General features: G+C 46.3%; 1 protein-coding gene across 1 annotated transcript in view; it reads left to right on the top strand.

Moving 5' to 3' along the window:
• The first annotated feature begins 893 nt into the window (after positions 1–893).
• LOC118770215 (semaphorin-3E-like) overlaps positions 894–21417 on the top strand; it is a 36304-nt gene continuing 15780 nt past the window's right edge. Inside the window, exons 1-5 of the mRNA XM_036517754.1 lie at positions 894–965; positions 15290–15450; positions 16476–16535; positions 17155–17274; positions 20581–20674. Of these exons, the coding sequence (XP_036373647.1) occupies positions 15355–15450; positions 16476–16535; positions 17155–17274; positions 20581–20674 (370 nt within the window). The 5' untranslated portion in view covers positions 894–965; positions 15290–15354. The remainder of the gene's footprint in view (positions 966–15289; positions 15451–16475; positions 16536–17154; positions 17275–20580; positions 20675–21417) is intronic.

Raw genomic sequence — 21417 nt, 5'->3', positions numbered from 1 at the left:
TTGATTTCTTCAGTGTGGCTGCTATATAAACACGGCATATAGTGTTGACACAATATGTCACACCAGCCCCAGATACCCGCCCCCAAACAGTGTCAGAACAGCCTGCGAAAGGAAGCGTGGCAGGAGAGTGGGCCACTGTTATTATCACTGCTTCAAAAAGAAGAGGAGAGAGAGAGCGAGGGAGAGAGAGGGAAGGGGAGGGAGCGAGCTTGGCCCTGGTCCAGGTTAACGCCGGAGGAGCTGGAGAAGTCGGCAGGAGAGGGGAGGATCGGAGCGCGGCACGTGGAGCGGCAGCGTCTCTGGGAGCGGAGCGGGGCAGAGCCCTCCAGTGAAGCGCGAGCGGTGGGGTGGTGCTGCAGCCCAGCTGGAAGAGCGGCGGGTTAGCGGCGTGCATAGAGAGGGCTTCTTCTCATTAGCAGGGGTGAAAGGTGAACAGGCCGAGTGGGGCACACGCGCGCACACACACACACACACATACAAACACACACACACATACACCCCAGGGCCAGAGGGAGCCAGGGGAGGGGGCTGTGGAATGCCTCCTGTTGTCCTCTGAAGTGTCAGGAGATCTGACTCCCAGCATTTGTAGGAGCCCTGACAGCGAGTGGAAACAGACTTGGAGCAGCTGAATCGCAGAGGGAGCATCAGCCAATCTGAAAGCCTCTGCTCTGCGCAGTTCTGAAGCTTGACTTTCACTTAATGGTCGACCACTGCTCTGAAACACCTTCCCCACCAAACGGACTATAATCCTGTCTGTGCCGACCGGATGGCACCGGCTCCCCACTGTAACTAAACTCAGAAGAACGCGAGGAACGGTTTGAGAAGGGACCACAGCAGGATGGCTGCAGGAGGGAGGAGGCTGGATCAGGTTCTGGTTCTGGTTCTGGTGCAGATGTTGGTGATCCTGCAGAGTTCAGCTGAGGCAGCCCGGAGCAGCCATCCCAGACTGAGTCTATCTCACAGAGGTAGGTGAGAAGGAGAGGTGTGATATATCTCACTTTGTACACAGGGAGTTCACACTCACTCTGTGAGAATACCATATGCCAAAAATGCATTTCTCAGGAAACGTGTAGCCAAAGGCAGGGGATAGAAATCTTAATTCTTAGCAAAAGAGTTCATCAGTTAGCAGTTGCAGCCTAGCTGAGTGTAACTTGTAATGCTTTCATTTTGTTGTTTAATTTGAATGTATTTATTTTGAATTTTGAATGTAAATTTATTGTGAAATAATACTTGAGAGACACGCTTTTTTTAAATTGTTCAGTGCTCTTTGCAGGTAAAAATTGTAACAATAATTGAGCTTGTGACTTTAAGTTCTGGCAATTCTAGTTCTATAATCACAGTTGCACTGTGCAGTTGTCTGAATTTAAGTAGAATTTCAGGAGTAATTATTCTTTTAATTTACTGTTCATGGCTTCCGCTGCTGTCTAAACAGCTCAATACTCGTGGGACAGAACTTGAGCAAGTCTAGTTTTCCTGTTATCCATCATTTCAAAGCCAGACACCATACAGGTGTATCTGTGATAATGCTGCTTTCTCTGTGCTCACAGTTCTACCTCCACATTGCCCAGCGGCTGTGGAAATCACAGCAGCATTCAGGTCCTTTTTCGCTCTGCAAACTGTGTGGACACAGGGGTTCACAGTTTTTTTTCCTCTGCAAAGCTTTTGCTTTAATACGCATGCCTATGTTTTTGCTCTTAGAAAATCTAGACATCATATTAATACAATATCTGCCTAAAGAATTGAATAGGATTACAATTTTTAAGGATTAAAATTGCATTTTTGGTGATCCTCCATGTTGATTGTGAGGAGGCTAGTAGCAAACCTGTGTAAAAAAGAGCCCTGTTGTACAGCGATATTGTGCTATTGTCATTGCTGGGTTTACAAAAAACAAGACAGAGGAATTTGTGTCTGAGACAGGCTGTTCACATCAGGATTTATTGCAAAACCCTTAACATAAGACTCAGTTGTTTGTGAGATATCAAATTATAGAATGTTAAAAAACTGGGTACCACTAATTCAGGGGACTTTTTTGGCTATGTAGTCCATGAAAAGTGAACAAACAAGGGCACAGTGCTTTTTCATGACAGACATAAACTCTGTCTCTCTATCCCCTTTTAGAGCGTATGATTTTGTGAATTATGTAATGTTTTATTTTACAAATAAAATTTGAAAATAGGCAGGCTTTTACAACTGCCAAATTTTAGAAAATGTATTTGAGAAGTATGCTTTATGCATCTCAGAAACATATAACTTGTGGTGTAGTATAGTAAATATGTAGTATCAACAGATGACACATATTTAGAATTTGAATATTTAAATATTGAATAGTTAAAATATAGTTTTTAAGGGTTAATGTCTGTGTTTGTTTTGGAGTGCCATAACTCTGCCTTCTATGTGATTTCAGCACCGTTTGGTTGTCTTTTCTTTGAAAAACTATTCTCAGCTCATTGTTTTTGTGGCGTCTCAGCTGGTTGTGAACAAAAGCTTGGGAGCTTTTGTTATGAGTGTACTAGCTTTGGCTGCATGCACCAGCAAGCATTAAACGCTCACTTTTAGTATCTTCTATTCTGATACTGGCGTAAGGGCCAGAGTGGCGCATTGAAAACCACAGTGGAGAAAAAGCAATGTATCTGGATCACACCGGGTCTGGAATGCGAAATGTCAGTAAATCATAAATTCCACGAGAGGCGAGATGGCAGTGATAAGAGCTGTCCAGCGCATTTGATACGGCACATCACAGGAGAGGGCTGGGCCGCCGCCTGTTGCCCTCTTTCGTCTGCTTTCAGGTTTCGATGACTCTCAGGGGGTCACGCCTCGCAAAGGCGGTAATTACAGGTGACCATTGTTTGCCTTTGTTCCCCCCCTCTCCCTTCCCGGACGTGCTTACCAGATCAGCCAGTCCGTCTCAATACCCGCGCCCTCCGTCGTTCACAAACGCAAGGAGCAATAAGCACGGAGCGCGTTTTTAAAAACATGAGTCACGGAGATCCCTGGGGAAAAGGTGCCTTTGTAAGTGACGCACTCCTCGCTCCAGAGAGAGGAGCCGGGCTGGCACAGAGAGCACGCCTCAGGCACCGACGCATCCCCACAGCCCCGGCCCCGGCGCTCTGCATGTCTAGACTGATGCGCCGTGTTCCGCCGAGCAGAACAGAGTCGGGCGATTCGGCTTGAATCCTATCATTACAGGACGAGACGAGCGTAAGCCTGGATATTTATGTGCAGGCTTTGCCAAGCCCGGCGACCCGCCCGAAGAGAAGCTCGAGTGTGTGTCTGCGTGGAAGGTATTTTGAAACCCTGAGGCGGTTATAGGAGTCAGGTATGCGGATTACGCTGCGGGATCCTCCAGTAAGATCGCAGGGCTTCTGGAAATGCAATAGAAATGGTGGGGATATTAAATATATCCCTGGCCGGATCCATCTGTTGCTGTTCCAGCTCGAGGCTCAAGACGGATAGGCCCGCTTAAAGCCTTTGATTGGAGCGTTCCCCAAGCAGATGTTGATCTTGATTATTACATCATTTTCGCTGTTTGCACTGCTCAGTGCAGCTTCGCCGTAATTCTGCATGCATCTTAATTGCAGGCACCGTGACTGTTTTTAGCTCACTTGGAGGGCTGTTTCATCTTCCCTCTTTGCGGTCTCTCCACAACATTAACACTGAATGTTTCGGCACCAAATGAGTTGCTGGGCGGAGTGCCATCTCTGTATAGCGATGAAATGATGAGTTACTAGTGAGGTGGATGGTTTTTAACCCAGAGGACCCATAACCTGGGATTTAGCCTCCAGAACTCAGGTGAAGTTCGTGGTTATTTAACGTCTTCAAGAGTGCGACAGTAGCGTCCTACGTTGAATTTGAACTCCCGACCCCCCCTCAGGCTCAGAATTTATGCACTCTGTGCACTGTCACAGCCTGGAGGCTTTTCGATAGGGTCTTTATTTGATAGATATGCCTTCCAGCGTGGGCGTTTAAACACCATTTGTGATACGCAGTATTGACACTTTTTCATTAGGGTGTCGCCAGTTGAACTTTACCAAGCGAGGGTCATCAGGACCCGTTTGACGTTACAATAACTTAAACTGCAGTTCACCCCTGGGCTCTACAAAGGCTTATTTTCCTATACTTTGATTGCGTCACTCACACACTGCCACACTGATATGAATCTAACCTCAGCAATCCATATGAAGAAGACGCCCATATGATCTACACAGCGAGAACGCCAGCCTGGCTTGTTCTCATTTCACCATATTTGTCTGTGATCTCTTTGATGTCATTTAAATCTGATGATAACGTTAGCCCTGTTTAATCAGTCGTCAGGCTACAGGTTACACTGTGTTCTCTGTAGGGTGCCACAGAGTTCCCTCTACCCCTTGGTGTTGAAGTAAATCAAGATGTTTTATTGATTCATGACATTTTTGTACTAATTCTCAGAAATATTGGAGTGGCTGCCCTTGTTTTCTGCACAGAGAATTATGCCAGGCCAGGACTGATTGTTGGCATCTCTTAGAATGGGATTTGTGACTCAAAGACTGGTACTCCCAACAGCTTCTTGCTGTCACTGTGTTGCTTCATATCTTTGTTTGGAGATGTTTAATGAATCCCCAGAGAACCACGTTTCAAACCACAGCAGACAGGGTATGGGGAATTATGGGATACTGTGTGCAGTGAGATGTCCGATGCCAGATGTTAAAAAAGGCAAACCGTCTCTCCATTGCTGTAAGGACGTCCCATATAAACTTCATTACTTCATAATGTCAGAACACAGTCACCCCAGAAGGGCAGTGCTGGGGCCAGTGGAATAACCCCTAATCTTGACAATTATACTGCACCATCTCTGACTGTCCACAGACGGTGACGCTGGTGTAATGGATTCCCTGAGATTGTTTAGAATTGAGTCCTCTGGGTGTTCCACACTGCTTATAACAAATGACCCATTGTATCACTTGCGAACTTTGTTTTCCCCACTCATATATTTGTATCACCCAGTTCTTTTCAGGACAGCTTGGGGGAGTTATCCAAAAGGCAGGGATTGTAGTACTAATCAGCTTTCTCTTGTTATGCTGGACTTTTTACTCTGACAAGTACTTGGTTAATCTCTTCTTATGTGCTTTGTTGCTGTTATTAATGTAATTAATTCCATGTTTTTTACAAGCCCAGTTTATCCTGGTTATAGTTTCAAAGACACTGTACCATTTAGTGATTGTTACATTCATATCCATGGCAAATGATACAGTGTGCATTAGGGGTGTAATGTCACAACCAAGTAAGTCACAGAGGGACACTGTAACACTGTGTAACACTTGACATTGTGTAAAAGCAGACTAGCTCAGAAGGTAGGCAGTGTCACTGGAGCTGGTGGAATATGAGAGCACTGTAGCCCTGACATGTTTACAGGAAAAGGAATTTCCCTGGCTGACAGGAATGGATCCTCCAGCTGACAAAAAAATGAAGATCGAGCACTTAAAACCCACAAAAAAAGTGAGTAACAAACAGACAACAACTCAATACAGATGGCTGCCACTGTAAATTCTGCAGATGGGAAGGCTGGGTCTATTCAATCTGACCACAACACACTTTCTTTAACTTCAAGCAAGTGGCCCAGACATATTTTACATTTTTCTAGTTGTTGATCATCTCCTTGCTCCCATTCAACTCATTTTGTTGTCCGTTGTATCACCAAACATAATCATCTGCATAATTGGAAAGAGGCACACGTGCTTTGATTGGTTCGCCTAAGTGACAGCGCATGGCAGACGTTTTGGAAAGAACCCTTGCTTGTTAAGAACTGCAGAGTAAAAGAAAGTACTGCTGGACTGAATGGCCTTGTGGAGAACTTTTTATAGCCGCAATCACTATAAAATTTTGATCTGAAGACCACTCTAGAGGATGGAGGCCAGGCAAGAGACATTTAGCACGCTGATCCTTCCATTTGTGTTAAAATCCTTGCGTAAGTTACAGTGGGGAAGAACCAACTGCAAATCTATGCTTTTTTCTCCTGGGGAGACACACCATAGCGTGCAGTTATGTTTCTTATGTATGAAAAAATCTGGAATGTGGCCCCAAAAAGGTTGAAAGCAAAATCAAGTCCTAAATCCAAGTTCAGAGCATTGTTAGTGTGTGCAGTGTAAGAAACCAAAGGTAATGTTGCAGACCACAAGAGTATCATTACTGTGTACTGTATACATAAGCAGCAATAATTTAGACTCAGTAGGTGATCAGAGAATTTTTCTCATGGAAATCTTATATATGTGACTCAAATGTTGCTCAATGGAATGGGGTTTAGCAGTGACATCACAGTGTTTTGATAGCGAGAATGTCACGAACATTACCTTGTACAAATAAACCCTCTTCCCTGTGCATATTTTACTGAAATGTTCTCCTCTCACAAACTCAACACAAAAGCCACTAAAAGCTCTCTAGGGTTATACCTCATGTCTATACTATTTAAATGCAGCTCATTTTCTACCCTGAGTCCATAAAATTGTTCAAACACAATTTTACAGCTGACCAGCGCTCTTTGATTCAGTGCGTGAGTGGCAGTTTTGAGGAAGTGACCCGGCAGGTATGTTTCAGAACGGACCGTTTAGTCATCTGCAGTTTATAATAATTAATTTATTGAAAATATGAGGTATGGTTACACTATGCTTTCCTTTGTTTAATCATTGCTATAGTGGAGTGCCATGTGAAAGCTGATGTCTGCTGTATGCATGTATGAAACATTACCTTTTCCTGTATTGTCCAACACACCCAATAGCGTGTATCCTTAAACGCAAATAAGAGTTTGGTTTGTATGAAAGAGGCTTCCATAGGCTTCACTTCTGAAGTCCCGGGGAGCCGACAGTAGCGCTTCAGACGTCTGATTTTAATCATTGCGCTCAGTTGAAATGGATACTGATACGACCAAACTGTCAGTTTGAATTCTGTGTGCGCTCCGGTTGGAATTGTACGTGTTCAGCCCCTTCAGAAATCGGTGCAATTTGAAACCTTTCCCCGAACAAGGAAAACCAATATTTTGTCTGGCCTCTAAATGATTTTGCTCAAGGTAATAGGATGAGGGGGCCACACCAATCTCAGGCGCAATGTTTCTGATGCTGGTAGGGCTTTCTTGTGAAAATGTATATATTATGACCTGAGAACGGTTTTAATATGCCCTGTAGGTGTAGGTTAACCAGTATAAAGTACTGTCATAATCTGGTATCTCTCTAGCCATAGAATAGAATTACCAGCAGTTACCATAAAATGTAGCCTTCTACTTGAGAATGCTTTGCAATTTAGTTCAACATGAAAAAAAAAACCACGCTGGGCGTGGGATAGGAAAATGTGATATTGTGAGCTATTTCTGTAGTACAGGAGGGGGGTGGTGCTCTCCTCATGAGCCGCTGTGTAAACGGCACCATTAACTAATTAATGATATACCTAGCGAGCACTGTGCCCGCTCTCCTCCCGTTACCATGCCGACCTTTACCCAGCGCGGGATCCAGTCTCCAGCTGCGCGGCTGTACTCTCAGAATGACGATGTACTGAGAGCTCCCATCACATCCCCTGGTAGGGAAGGGGGGGCATCTTACGCTGATAACACCACCGCCCCGCCTTCCTCTCACACAAATGGGCCCCTCGCTGTTTCGCGCTTGATGCAAAACCGCTCTCTCCCCTCCAGCAGACACATGGCACCGGATGGCTGCATGGAGGTTTGCTTAGGGGCGAGTATTGCGACCAGATGGATGTAGTTTTACGTCTCAGGCCCGGGCATTGCTTTTGAGAGAGTTCTTGCCCTGTGGTGTTTCGCTGAATGTCTGTATAATTGATATAAAATGGAAGGCTATGTAATTTATGCTGGATAAGGGAATCTTCCCTCCAGGTGAATAACTGAATAATGTAATCTCTCTGAATGGGATTCATTCATCCGGATGTAGTGAAGACAAAGGTGAGTGCAACAGTGTTTAAATTGTGTATAATCGATGAATAGCATACTGATGATTGTCATAAAACTTCCGTTTGAAAGGATCAGCTTGTTCCTCTCGGACCGCAAAGCCGGCCCAACACCATACGGAACCTTCTCGCTCTTATTTCCTGATGCATCCTTTTAAAGTTTCGCACACAACCGGAGGGCCCTCCTCAGCTGAGACCGGCCCATGTGGCTCTCATTTGGGCCGTGACATCATTAGCAAACGCCCCGCAGAACACAAGGCCAAATTAATAAGGGTGTAATTGCTCCTCCCCGTGGGGTGTGTGGAGTGGGGGTGGATCCAGAGAGCCTCCTGCAGGACCCCACTGCGAGGACTTCACCCCGCGGGCCCATGGCGTTCTGTCAACGTCGAAACGAAATTTCGCCACCACTGCCTCTGTCCTTGCGCACGCTCCAAGCTCTGGCACAGCAATGCGGTCAAAGGTGGTTCCATCTCTGCAGCGTGACACCAGGCTACAGAATTTACAAGGGCTTTTTTCACTGAAACGTACCAGATTTAAGTGTTAACACAAATCCAAATTAGACTTTTTTTCCCCCTCTCCCCACTCTCATGCTATCCAGATGGGTCTTATTGTGTGTCAGAATGTGTCCTTGGTTTCGCCTGGTGTTTTTCCAGCTTCCGATCGTTCACAGCCCCCCTTTCTCGGGGGTCCAACATTTCATCTCCCCAGAGACAGCTTTAGTAAAGGGGTTTACTTATTTTAGCTAAAGCAACATTTCCAAGGTCCTCCAGGCATGAGGTTTAAGTGTATATTTTCATTTTATTCTGCGAAATCTCTGCTGGCATCACTCGTCACCCTGATGGTGGGCAATGAAACTGGATTTTTGAAAAGTATCGCTTTCTCGTTCAGGCTGTAGCGTGCTGTGATGTCTCTTGGACACTTTTGTTTTGAATAAAACATAGACCGACTCAGACTGATAATAGACATTAAAGACGTAGTTTTCCCTTGCTGTGTTATCCGATATGGTAGAAGATTATGGATATCCCCGCTGGATTTGAGACAGCTATGTGCAAAGATCAGCACGCTTTGGCAAAATAAAAGTTTGTGTCTTTGAATCTTCTGACATTGTAATCTGCTCAAATGAAGTGTGAGTGACTCACTCAAACAACTAATGGACTAATTGCTACCAGCAGCCTCTTCCAGGAAATGGCAAAAACAAGTGAAATGACCAGGGGAATGCTGGAATTCTGACTCACTGAGTTCACTGTTGTTACTCTGTGAGGGGATCGACCTTGCGAAGGATTTCACCACTGCTGCAAATGCATTTAAACAAAAATGGGTCAAAGAGACCAAATGCAGCATTTGAACAAAACCTCGCAAACTTTTTGCAGCCCAGTGTAATTTATTTGTAGCATTTCCTCTCCCAAAATCTAATGTAGTCTTTGAGGGGATATTATTTCTCTTAGTGCTTATTGTAATTATTATATATATTTTTCACTATTACATGTGTGCTCTCCTAAATTAGTCCTAATGGCCAAAACTAAGAGAATCCACAATACTGATGAATTTTCAACCTTGCGTTCATTTCAACCTTATGTTCATAAAATTGTAACAAAGGATATTCCATATTTATGGCATCCCCTGTTGTGCAGTTTTGTGGTTAGACTCTGACTGAGCTTGCATTAGACCTGCACTCTTTTGGCATGTTGGAACATGACCCTTATTCTTTTCCAAAGCCCCTTCTTTCATACATCAATGCCCTGTAACCGCTAAGGCGTTCATGAACTCGAGTATGAATGCAACATTTTCCATCCAATAACATGGACCTCAAAGAGCTCCATCAGTGCAAAGACTCCCCCTTGGCCCTGTGGTACCCTCCCTCCCGACAGAGCCATGTCCCAGATCCCGTCTGTCGCCAGGAGATTTCTGAATCATACACGGTGGCTTAACCTGGGTGGCTGCGCCCTCAATCCCAGCCAGAGATCCAAATTTGCAGTCCGTGCCAAACTCTTGTTATTAACAGCCAGGACCAACGCTGCATGGCAAGTGGGATGCGGTGAATATTCATCAGAACGCCACATGCGAGGACTGCTCCTCCTGCTGTGTCCGGGCAGGGGTGGGGTACTACACGGAGACGCCGCAGGGCTTTTTTATTCCAGGGAGAGTTCAGGTATCGCGAGCCCATCCAAGCACCGGGTGTAGCTGGCAGGGGCTGCGGGTCTCTGTCTGTCTGTCAGTCAAATGGTCGTCAGGGGGTTGACTTTATTTTAAACTGAAGTTAGTCTTGCCCCCTCAAGGGAACTGGCTGGTTTTTGTTTCCAATTCTACTGAATTGGAAATGTGGAAAGTGTCTCTCTCTCTCGGCCGCCAGTCTTCATTATCTCAGGAGAGAGGGTCAGACAATGAGAGAGAGAGAGAGAGGAGAGGATCGAGGAGAGAAGAGAGTTCCCGGTCCTGTCAGAGGCAGTCTGAGGAATGCATGTATACATTTTCTCTTGGCCCCTGATAACTCCTGTCACAAGCTGTCATTGGACCTTGAGTCTCAAAGAAGATATGGTGACTTTAGAGGTCAAAAGGTACCAACTGTCAAAAGTGATGTGGGCTTGTTCGTACTGTAACACTCATCGCAATCCGGCCAGCTGAGCATGTCTCACCTCCTCTGCCGACCCAAGATAACGTCCCGTTTTGGCTTCTGTTTGTGCTCAGTAAGGAAACATAGCCATTTTAATCTTTACTCCCATCATTACGTAAAATCATTTGCTGTAGACAAAAACAGGCCAATTGGATAGCATGGAAACAGCCAGAGTGCTGGCTGAGCAAGCGAATAATGTGGAGAATGCCCTATCAATCTGTTTGAATCTGAGAATCATTACAGTGCCGTCAGACTGATGTTTGGAATGTCTCTGAAAGGTGGGAGAGTGACCCATCGGTGTTGATAATGTCCAAGGATGGCATTCTCTCAGCTGAGTACAGTCCTGGCAACGCCCATGTTTAGTCTAACCACAAAGTACTAACTTTGAGTTGCTTATTAAGCAAGTTTTCAGCTTTGTTTTGGTCGTTTGTTTCTCATACAATGTTGTGAGGTTGGCGACCACTGACATAAACCAAAATGCAAATGGTTAGTATTTGTTTTGTTTAAATATCTAAAATAATTTTCAGGAAAAAAAAAACACATTTTGCTTTCTTTTACTGCATTATTGTTGTTTAGAATTATATATCTGAAATGTGCTTGACTCTTTAAGCTACAAATTTATGAAATGCTACTTCTTTTTGTTTCTTCCATAAAGTTAGGACTTAGCTGAAAAGTTGCTGAGAATGTTTTGTAATGGGGAAAGCAAACACACCATTTCCAGTCATTACTCAAAGCCATGGGCACAGTGCGTTGTAGTTATTTGAATCTTAGCCTAATCACATTTAATAGCAAATCAAATAACAGTAGATGGGAAGGTATGTTCAGCGTGTGTATAATCCTGAGTGCAGCTGAATGTTTGTTAAGTTAAAATTCATAAAGGAAAGTCCCAGTCTGCTCTCTGCAGACTCAGTGCGGAGGGAACTGTTTTCGTCTGATTCTGATGAATATTACCAGATAGAATATCCAGGTGGGCTTCTGTGTGCGATTTTCTCTGCGTATTCTGGAATTACATTAAAAACAAACCCGCACCTCAAACCTCGGTGGCGTAACTGCTCGGATTAGGTAATTAGAGGAACCGTGCCTTAGCCTTAACAAAACACACGTCTGACAAGATCTTTTTTTATTCAGGTATAATTGTACATAAAACAAATAGCGCTGTAATAACAAACGGAAAGGAATACCCCTTCAGACTCCAGCGTGCCGAAACACTAAATGCTGTGTTTAGTGTCGCGAAAACCCCTTTGTCCTACTATTGCGGTAGGAGACTGCTTTAGGATGGGTGATGGTAGCCAGCTGTATCCGAGGGGCACCGGGCAGGAACCGAAACGCGGTAGAAAGTGGCAGCTCCAATTAGAGGCGTAGATTGTACAGACGGGGAGAGTCACATGAGTTCACAGTAACCGTATACAAGGTGACTGGATCCGGCAGCCTTTGTGTGAGGCAGGGGCTTTAATACGCACCAGACACGCCTGTGCGCAAGGCTGGGCGGCCATCTGCTCTGAGGCCCAGAGCCGTCACAGCTCCGCAGCACCGCGGCTCATCTCTGCTGGGACGTGAGCTTCTAAACCCCGGTCCTTCACCCTGTCCTGACCTGAAATGCATGCTGGGAAGGCAGTGCTACGGCAGGCAACTTTGATCGGGCGCTAGTGTGTCCGAAGCCATATGTCTCCCTGATTTGCTGTTTGTTCTGTCAAACATAATATTTCAGCCAGGTCGATATTTTCCGCCTGGACACTTTCCAGAGATGGATTGCCTCACTGTGACTAATGTGTAAATTGTCCAGCTTCATAATTTCAAGCAAATAGCTGCAGAATTAATTTGAAGACACTTAAATCAGAGGGAGTAATCGCTATTTCCAAGTCCTGGAGTGTAACTCTTCCTCTTGAGGTAGGTTTTTATGAAGGTAAAGGGGAATAGCGTGCAAGAAATCCAGAGGGCCATTTGAAGGAACCATTAGCCTTAACATGAAGACATTTGCTCAGACTGAGGAAAGATGGAGATTTTTTTTTTTACTATAATGGTTGGACATGCTTCGATGTTAATGATCTTGGGCACAAAGGTTAACACAGTTGACATGTCGGGTTAATGGCTTCCCTTTAGCTTTCCCTTAACTGTCCCCTGCAAACGAGGAGCTCAGGCTTTAATGTGAAAAAATGAGGAAACAGGTTAAAGGGATACATATGAGACTGGGTCGTCGAAGAGTTTTAGCTGTAATTTTAATCCAAGACAATTTTTATTTCCCCATTACCATGTAAATCGAATGTCAGAAAGGGTGAGTGTATATAATGCAGGCTGTGTATGTGTTTCACACATCCACATGTGTAATGCAGCTAAATAACTTTCTGTCAGTTTAAATCAACAAATTGCTCCGTGGCACCCCGTTGAATTCTGAATAAAGGCAAAAAGAAAGCAATCCTGTCAGATTAAAGGCAGCTGCTGATAACCCCGCTGAAAAGATCAAATATCCGCCCCTGTAATCATTGCATTTCCCCGCTCTCTTCCGTTCTCTCGTTCCGGAGCCTTTTCAAAGCCAGAGCGTCTTCCTGCCTCCATTGAATGGCGTTCTGTTCACGCCTGAAGTAACCCCCCCCCCCCCCCCACTCACAAACACACACACACACGCGCACACACACGCACACACGCATACACCTCATAGCGCAGACTACCCCATGTCCTTCACGCCTGATGTGGTCTGCAAAGGCAACCCATTTGCCACATTGATCGGTGACAGCGTACATGGCAAGGCCTGATCAACTGGTAAACGCCCAGCAAACTGGGTGGTGAGATGTTGAGCTTCCAGCCCTTTCCTTTACAAGATGAGCTGGGCCCCCTGGACTGTGCCATCTGAGAGAGGGGATTTGAAATAACATGGGGGCCCAGAGAATCCAAAACACTGTGAGGAAATGGACCAGTTTCAGTTCACTGCATCTTCGCGTTTGCAAGACATTTGCAATGTTCCCTCTCTGCTTAGATGTCCACTTGGGCTGCTCGTTTTCCCACATACTCCCTAATTGTATGCAGATTGTATGTCATCATTCTTCCTGATTAATGGAACATAATAGTTACGATGATACAATGGAGATGACCCTTAAAACGCGTCCGGAAAAGCAGTAATGTACCCCTACTTTGGATTTCCTTCATTTGTCTTACTCAAATGACCATCCTCCGCCCAAGCCAAAATTCAGTTGTGCTGAGTATGTTGTTCTGAAAAAAACATTCAACAGCTGCTGACAGAGCTATTAATTGATGATTTTGACAATTAGGAAATGCAGTACAAGCTTGAGTAATTATAAAAAGAATATTGAGAATTTGGAAAGACAGAGATTACACAATTGACAAACAGTAAACCAGTCATAACAAAACATTACACAGATTTGGCTTTGCCTCCCTGTCCGATGTTCCCCCCACGGTCGGCATTTCTCCTGCGGTGAAATTGGACGTAACATGATAATGTTGGAAAACTTGCCTTTGGCGTGCAATCGTATAGCCCTGGGTCTGCTCTTTTTTCCCCTCTCTTTAACCAAACGCTTAATTTCAATAAGTTCCGCTCAAAAGCACGCTGGGGTCAGGAGGTCAGGGCTCCTCACAGTGGACTGGGGGTAATCTGTAACAGCTTGGAGGAGTTCGCCAGGTAGGACACCCCTCAAATTTATGAAGTGGCTCGATGTTTGTGAGCCCTTTCATGCTATGAGCGTTAACAGGCTCCAGTTTTCTTGCATACCATTTCTAATGCCTCAAATGAATTTTTCCTATTGCCGTGCCTGTGCGGGATGTACGTGTTAACAGATTTGCAATCGCAACCAGTAGTCTTTGCTGCTCCATTGTTGCACGTGTCATACTTTTTTGGGGGTATTTTAATGAGATCCAAATATCCAACATGTTTACAAGCCTACCCTGTTCCTCAAAGCATCTCCTTGAGGTTTAAGAACAGAGTCATTCCCCAAAAGCTTTGGACTGAAACGCTCCGGTGTTGGCATTTCTCACAGATGCGCTGGTGATCAAAAACATTTGGACAGAACTCTCCGGGACCCGCAGGCTCTCGCCTCCCCATGGCGATGGCTGCTCGTAAAGATGGTGGCAAGGGACCGATCCGGTCTGAGCGGTTAATGCGGTGAGATGGATGATCTGTGTTCTCATCCCACGCAGTGCTCGCGGGCCAGAACCCGCTTTCCCCAGGGTCGGTTTGCGGCCAGATTCTGTGCGCCGGGGAAACCCAGGCGCTCTAAGCACAGTCACAGCGGGCGGCAATCCCGCACGAGCGCTGACCCTGCTGTCAGGATGCAGGCCGCCCTGGGGTGGTGTGTGTGTGTGTTGGTGAGGGGTGAGGGGTGAGGGGTGAGGGGGTGGGGGGGGTGGGGGGGGGGGGTTGCCGTTCATGGCTCCTTGAAAGTCATCGGGGGCCCGCAAAATCACAAACACATTGTTGCTAACCCGTGCCCCTGACCGCAGACCCAGCGCAGTCCTGGAGGAAATGAAGCAGCTCTTCCCAGAGTCACAGGGATGGCCTCACTGAGGCCCCAGTACATGCTGTCAAAATGAGAGGGAAACTCTCAGCCCTCAAACACTTATCTCAGGTGACCGAAGCCCAGCTAATAAATGGCCTGTTTCATTAGCAAAAGGTAACCGCGGGGCTAATTTATTGAAGGTTATCCTGGAGCGATGGTAAAGTTTGCCGAAGCTTCTCAACCACTGATTGCTTTTCTGGGTCTGAGAGATGGGCCCTCTCTGACGCCTCACTCCCCCTGTCTCTCACAGAGCTGTGGGACCTGAACAGGACCTGGGTGTTCCACGGCCAGCGGGGGGCGCTGGACCTGCGCACCATGCTGCTGGATGAGTACCAGGAGAGGCTGTTCGTAGGAGGGCGGGACACTCTGTACTCTCTGAGCCTGGAGCGCATCAACGCGGAGCACAAAGAGGTGCGTCCTGTTTACTCTGTGTGTGTGTGTGTGTGTGTGTGTGTGTGTGTGTGTGTGTGTGTGTGTGTGTGTGTGTGTGTGTGCGCACGCGCGTGTGTGTGTATGTGCATTTGTGCCCTTATTGTGTCAAACCCCTCTATTCTGGTCAGAGTGCATGTCTGTACATGTGCACATAACATTTTCAACCCTTCTACAAAAACCTTTTTAAATGTCTGACAATGTCTCTGATACATCATGAGAGCACAACAGTGCTGATTCACTCACAGAATGACATAGTCAGAAAGCTAATGTCACTCTGACTGTAAATTTCAATTCAGTCTAATTTGACTTAAATAATGCAGGACTCCACCCGGTGTGAGAGAAATGGTATCATTAACATGGAAACATAATGTTTACCTGCCAGTTGGGATGAGGCCGCTGTGTTTGTATTTTCCCATTTAAATTTGAATTTGAAATTGAATCGCAGCAGTGAGCCTCAGAACCTTTCTGTTCCATGCATGAACACCATCTTTAATGGCCCACAATAAATATCTGAGAAGCACATAATATTAGCAATAAGTAACATGAGTAATATTCTGTCATATTGTGTCATCGTTAGCCCTCATTTGTCATATGCTGAAACCCCCCCATCATATCGGTTGCGTTTAATTAGATCCGTATGAACTAGTCCACTCAATCTTGCACGCACAGTGAATGTTGTGTTTGATTTCTGATTCATCGCAAACAGTAATGGTTTCTATCACACTCAGTAAATACAGATTGAATGTGTTGCCTCAGAGAACAGATGCAGTGGATGGGAATGGACATTCATGGTCACAGCAACTTGACTTGTTTGCTGTACAGACAAACAGCCACTGAATCATGGCAGGAGGGTTAGATCCAAGAGTCAAATCGAAGTAAATTCCTGTAAATAATGACTCTGTGTTTCTCTTCCTTCAAAGGCAGACGTGCTGGAATTTGTTGCCGATTGTTCCGGGCTGCCTGCATCTTTATGTGCTGACGTTATGTTCGTTGTTTCTTCTCAGATACACTGGCCGTGCACAGCCACACAAGTAGACGAATGTCTGATGAAAGGCAGAGAAAAGGTAACATCTTTTATTATCACTGTCTCCCTTTACCTGCATCGACCTGCATGTGGCCAATGCCCTCATCAAGTCTGTGAACGCGTGTCTGACCGCTCACTGCAACGGCACAGACAGCTGTTTAACACATTTCTGCAAGAGCAAACTGCAGCTGGTTTCAGCTCGCAGGAAATGATATGACTGTCAAAACTGCAGGCCTAAAATGTCATCCTTTTCCTGAGCCCTTTGGACTCACTTGTTGGAGAAAGCTGGATTAAGAAAGGTTCAGGAAGCTGGGTTAATTCTGTGGGACAGTGGGGCTAAGGAAAATTCAGTGGGGGTAAATTGGTGGGACAGGCAAGGTGAAAGAGATTTGGTGAAGCTAAATCTATGGGACAGTAAGCTACGTCTCTGGGACAGTCAAGTGAGGGAGTTTCAGTGCAGCTAACTCTTTGGAACTGTGAGGCTGAAGAAGATTCAGTGGAGCTAACTCTGTGGAAAGGTGAGGTTGAGAGAGATTCAGTGGAGCTAATTCTGTGAAACGGTGAGGTTGAGAGAGATTCAGTGGAGCTAATTCTGTGAAACGAGGTGGAGCAGGGAAAGAAAATAAAGCCTGATGTGCCTTTTCCTCCTTCTTCCCCAGTCTGAGTGCGCCAACTACATCAAGGTGCTTCACCAATACAACAGGACCCACCTGCTGGCCTGTGGGACGGGCGCGTTCGACCCCGTTTGCGCCTTCATCCGTGTGGGACGCTGGACTGAGGTAGGGAACACATCCTTTAACAATTACGCTCACACACGGGCGCAGTTGTATGTCTTTAGAAATATGGCCCATAATGCAAGCATTAGCATTAGTGTTAGCAAGTTCAAAGCTCAGAGCACTCTTTCACCCTATGGTGTAAGCTCATGTTTTAACAGTAAGGCCTGTGTGCCTCTTTCATATCACCAGCATGTTTTGAATAAGCGTGTGCCTGAAATTTGAAAATTGCCACTGGTTTGGTCTGGACATGGCAACCTCATCTGCAATTTGCAAAGTACGTGCACATAAATTAATGGTGTATTTGTCTCACGTTGACTCAGAACGGAATGCTGAATTCACCCTCTGTGTGGAAGCAATAGATGGCATTCCTTGGAAAGCAGTTCCAGCATGCTCAATGGCATTATTATGTATTTGCATGGCAGACTTTATGGCTTGCATGTGATACATTTTACATTTATGCAGCTGGATGTGTACTTAAACAAGGGAAGCACTTTAACTGGTGACTTACCGTTCTCTAGAGTGCAGTAGTACTTGCTTTACCTCGCTTTACCTTGCTTTAAGTTTTGCCCACTTCCAAACAGCATGGGCACACAGCCGCCTCAGTGCAGTACAGGGCAAGGATGTGCTTTCGTTGAACCCGCATTCTTTTAAGATTTAAAGCAAACCTGTTTGCTGCATTTTCGTTCGAATGCTTTAAAGGAAATTCCCCGAGGCTTGTTGTTCAAGGAAACTTCAATAAATAAGCTCTTCCCGCTTACTCCTGACCTCCTCTCAAACCTCCCTCCTCCCCTCCCGGGCTGCGAAAATGCCAAACACACTCACGCTTTTTTTTATTCGCAATGTCAACGGGCGTAGAGCGAAAAACAAACTCCCGGCACCCTCCCCGGGGGAGCGGGGCGGAATAGAAAAGACACAGGAGGAGGAGGGGAGATGCTCCTCCCCTCACGTCTCGCCCCTCTCCCTGCTTCACAGGTCAAGCGCTCCTCTTTGCACAGGCTCTGTCCTTAAAGGCGTTGATTTTCCATCTGGCAAGTGCAGTTTACAGAAAATACCACATGAATAGGGTGACAGAAAGTTGAACACTACTTGAATGTGTGCACATAAAAAAAAAAAAAAAAACTTGATTCTCAGGGGCTGACAGAAAACTCGCTTTCAGAAACAGAGCTATTGATCTGAGATATCATACGATGTTGTGTTATTCCGTGCTTTGTAGATGCAGCTTTTGACTGACTTGGCTACCCCGTGCGAGTGCTGCGCTCTCGTTCATAATTCATACGATGCTCTGCGTCTAAACTCTGGACTCTGTGTTTCCAGACGTAGCTGCGGATCGCATTAAGTGGGACCGCTCGCGCGCATGGCCTGCGTCGTCGCATTCCCCCACCCGCGAACTGAGCTGACCTCGCAGCACTCCTGCAGGGGTGGGCCGGGGGACCCAAACTCTCCTCTGTGTGGATCACGGATCCAACATAGGCCTGGCACCCCCGCGCAGACGGAGTGTAACCCCAGCAATAATGGCACAGCCGGTCCACCCCAAGGGGGAAAGAGATGCAGGTTTCTTTACCGGCCTACATGAAGCAGACCCCATTTACCACACGCCGGGCGCAGGCGACCGGGGGGGCGGCCGTGCAGCTCAGGTGATCCCCTTTCTCTCAGCCCGACTCCAGGAAGGGGTTTGCTGTGCATTCCTGGCTCTGTAATCCAATCGGATCGGACGCCCCACCTTGCAAATGCAAACCACATTGGCTGAAGGAGGTGTAAGTGAAATGGCACGCAGAGGCTTTTTTTTTTTTACTGTTTTACCCCAAATGCGTCTAAATTGAAGATTTGGATGGCCTGTCGAGCATATAATTTGTTGCTCCATGATTTAATGCTGAAGTTCCGTCGCTTTTTCATTTTGTTTAATGAGGTCTTTGGATACCTGTACTGTTCTTTTGCTCATGTGACACAAGTGTGCCCTTACCTCATTTTTCTTTATAATTGTGCTACAGTGATGAAAGATTGAAATCAAATGGGAATCAGTTTAACTTCTGAAGGAAATCCAAGCAACTGTAGGACCTGTGATTAAAATATATGTTGAGAAGGGTGAAGAAAAGGGTTGTAAAGAAAGAGAGGAATACAAGGAGAAAGTGTAGGAGAGGAGTAGAAGGGGGAGAGTGTAAGATATTAAGAGCGCCTGATCTAAAATGTTTGCAAATAATTACTGAAATTATTGTAAAACAAAATTTTCCATAATAATAATTTATCATTGTGTAAATCTTCAGACAGACTTAAAATGATCCCATAATCTTCGCAGTCTGAAGACAAACATTTCTTGTGCCACATACGATTTTTGAGAGTGGGCCATTTGCACATCGTCTGCTTACTGGTGTGTCTGAGGTCTTGAGTTTTGCAGACATTTTTTCAGAAAGCGTCCTGCAGGGCATATGATATTAAGGGCAAGTGAGAGATTTCTGTGCATGGTGGGAGGTGCAGTTACTGAGGCCGTTCCTCAGTACCCCACAGTGTTCTCACATTGGTCTGTAATGATCCCTTGAAAACGTCTCCCGTGTTTCTACTCCCAGATGTCCTGGCAATTCCGCTCGCCGCTCCCAGATGATGTCTATTACGAGGCAATATTAAAGCGTGCGTCTCCTGATCCGAAACAGAGCGGTCTCATCTTCACAGCGCTGTGTATTAGTTTCACGCGCCCGCTGTGCGTGTAGACCGTAGGGGCGATCCTCCGCCGCTTTGTTCGCGAGTCGACTGCAGAGAGGTGACGTCACGGACCCGAGACGGATGAGGGGCCAAAGTTAAAGCGCTTGTCACCGCTGAGCGGGACGCGGATGGGTGCTGCCAGCCGTTCGTGCAGTTTCCAGCCGCCATCCTACCCAGCCCCCTACCCCAGATTCGTTTCGCACCCCTGACGTCTGCGCCCGACATCCTCCCGACGTACATTTGCGCTAACGAGAGTAATAAGCACGAGCTGTTTGGAGAGGGCCGCGGGCCTGGCGACTGCAGCTGGGAGAACGTCACTTTCGGAGGCACCCGCGCGCCTCTGGTGACTCGTTTGTCACTCGTCCCTCTCAGTCAGCATCTTTTTGACGCGAGAGCGGCACTCCCGCCCCCCGCTTTGTCTTGCCGGGTAACGTGACAGGCAGCACCAGGCGGCGGGGAGTTTTTATTGGAACGTCTTCAGGCCTCCCAGACAACTTAATCCGCTCTCTTCTCAAATCCCTCAGAATCGGAGGTGAAGTGAAAGTGCGCTTTTTTTCAAATCCATCCCAGCTGCTGAAGAATGGCTAATTGTGTGTGTTCTACCCTTCCTCTCAGGACAGGCTGTTTCTCCTGGAGGCCGATGCTGTGGAGTCCGGGCGGGGACGCTGCCCCTACGACCCCAACAGCTCTTGCGTCTCGACTTTCTCAAGTAAGCATCATCGATCTGTGCCAGGGGTGTCCTGTGCCAGTCCCAGAGGGTCACGGTGACCGCCTGCTAGTGCTCGAGCCGGGCACTCAGCCACCTGATTCAGCCTCACTGACTGACCCAGTGTACAGTATCTGCTCACCAGATTTATGACAAGTTACATCTTGAAAACCAGCTGGGTAGCAGCCATTCAGGACCGCAGCTGAGTGCACTAATCTACATATGTATTCATTATGCTGATGTGACACAATTACAGCCACGGCAGATAAATCTTTCTCTTTCAGTGGAAGGGTGTCAGGTCAAGTCATGAATGTTTTCAATGTTGTGTATCATCTTGTGTAATCCAGTTGAAGCAGAATCCTTTCTCTATATTGCAATGACTGTTTGTAAGGTTCTATGAATGAGTAGATGGAGAATAATTGTGTTAGATGAAGCAGGAATAAGGTAATCGCTGCAATTTCTTAGTCAAAGCATGCGTCACATGACTCCATCTGTGTCTGATGCTGTCTATGTGAATGTGTATGCGTGCCACGCCTTCTGTCTCTCGTGTCCCATGATGCTCTGCAGATTTCTTCTTCTGACGGTGTTCTGTTCCTCCATACCTGATTCATGCTTTTGATTGGCTCTCGGGCCCTCACTGTACCTAGCATACATAAGCTCTCTGTACCCACAAGGGCATTCAGAGTCCTGTCAAACGTCTGATCAGACAGAGGTCCAGATTTGTGCAACAAGCAGCCTTTAGCTGT

Source organism: Megalops cyprinoides, chromosome 23, assembly GCF_013368585.1.
Source record: "Megalops cyprinoides isolate fMegCyp1 chromosome 23, fMegCyp1.pri, whole genome shotgun sequence".
NCBI classification, from domain to species: Eukaryota; Metazoa; Chordata; class Actinopteri; order Elopiformes; family Megalopidae; genus Megalops; species Megalops cyprinoides.
The sequence above is the reverse complement of the archived record's forward strand: the minus strand, read 5'-3'. Positions and strand labels throughout refer to the sequence as shown.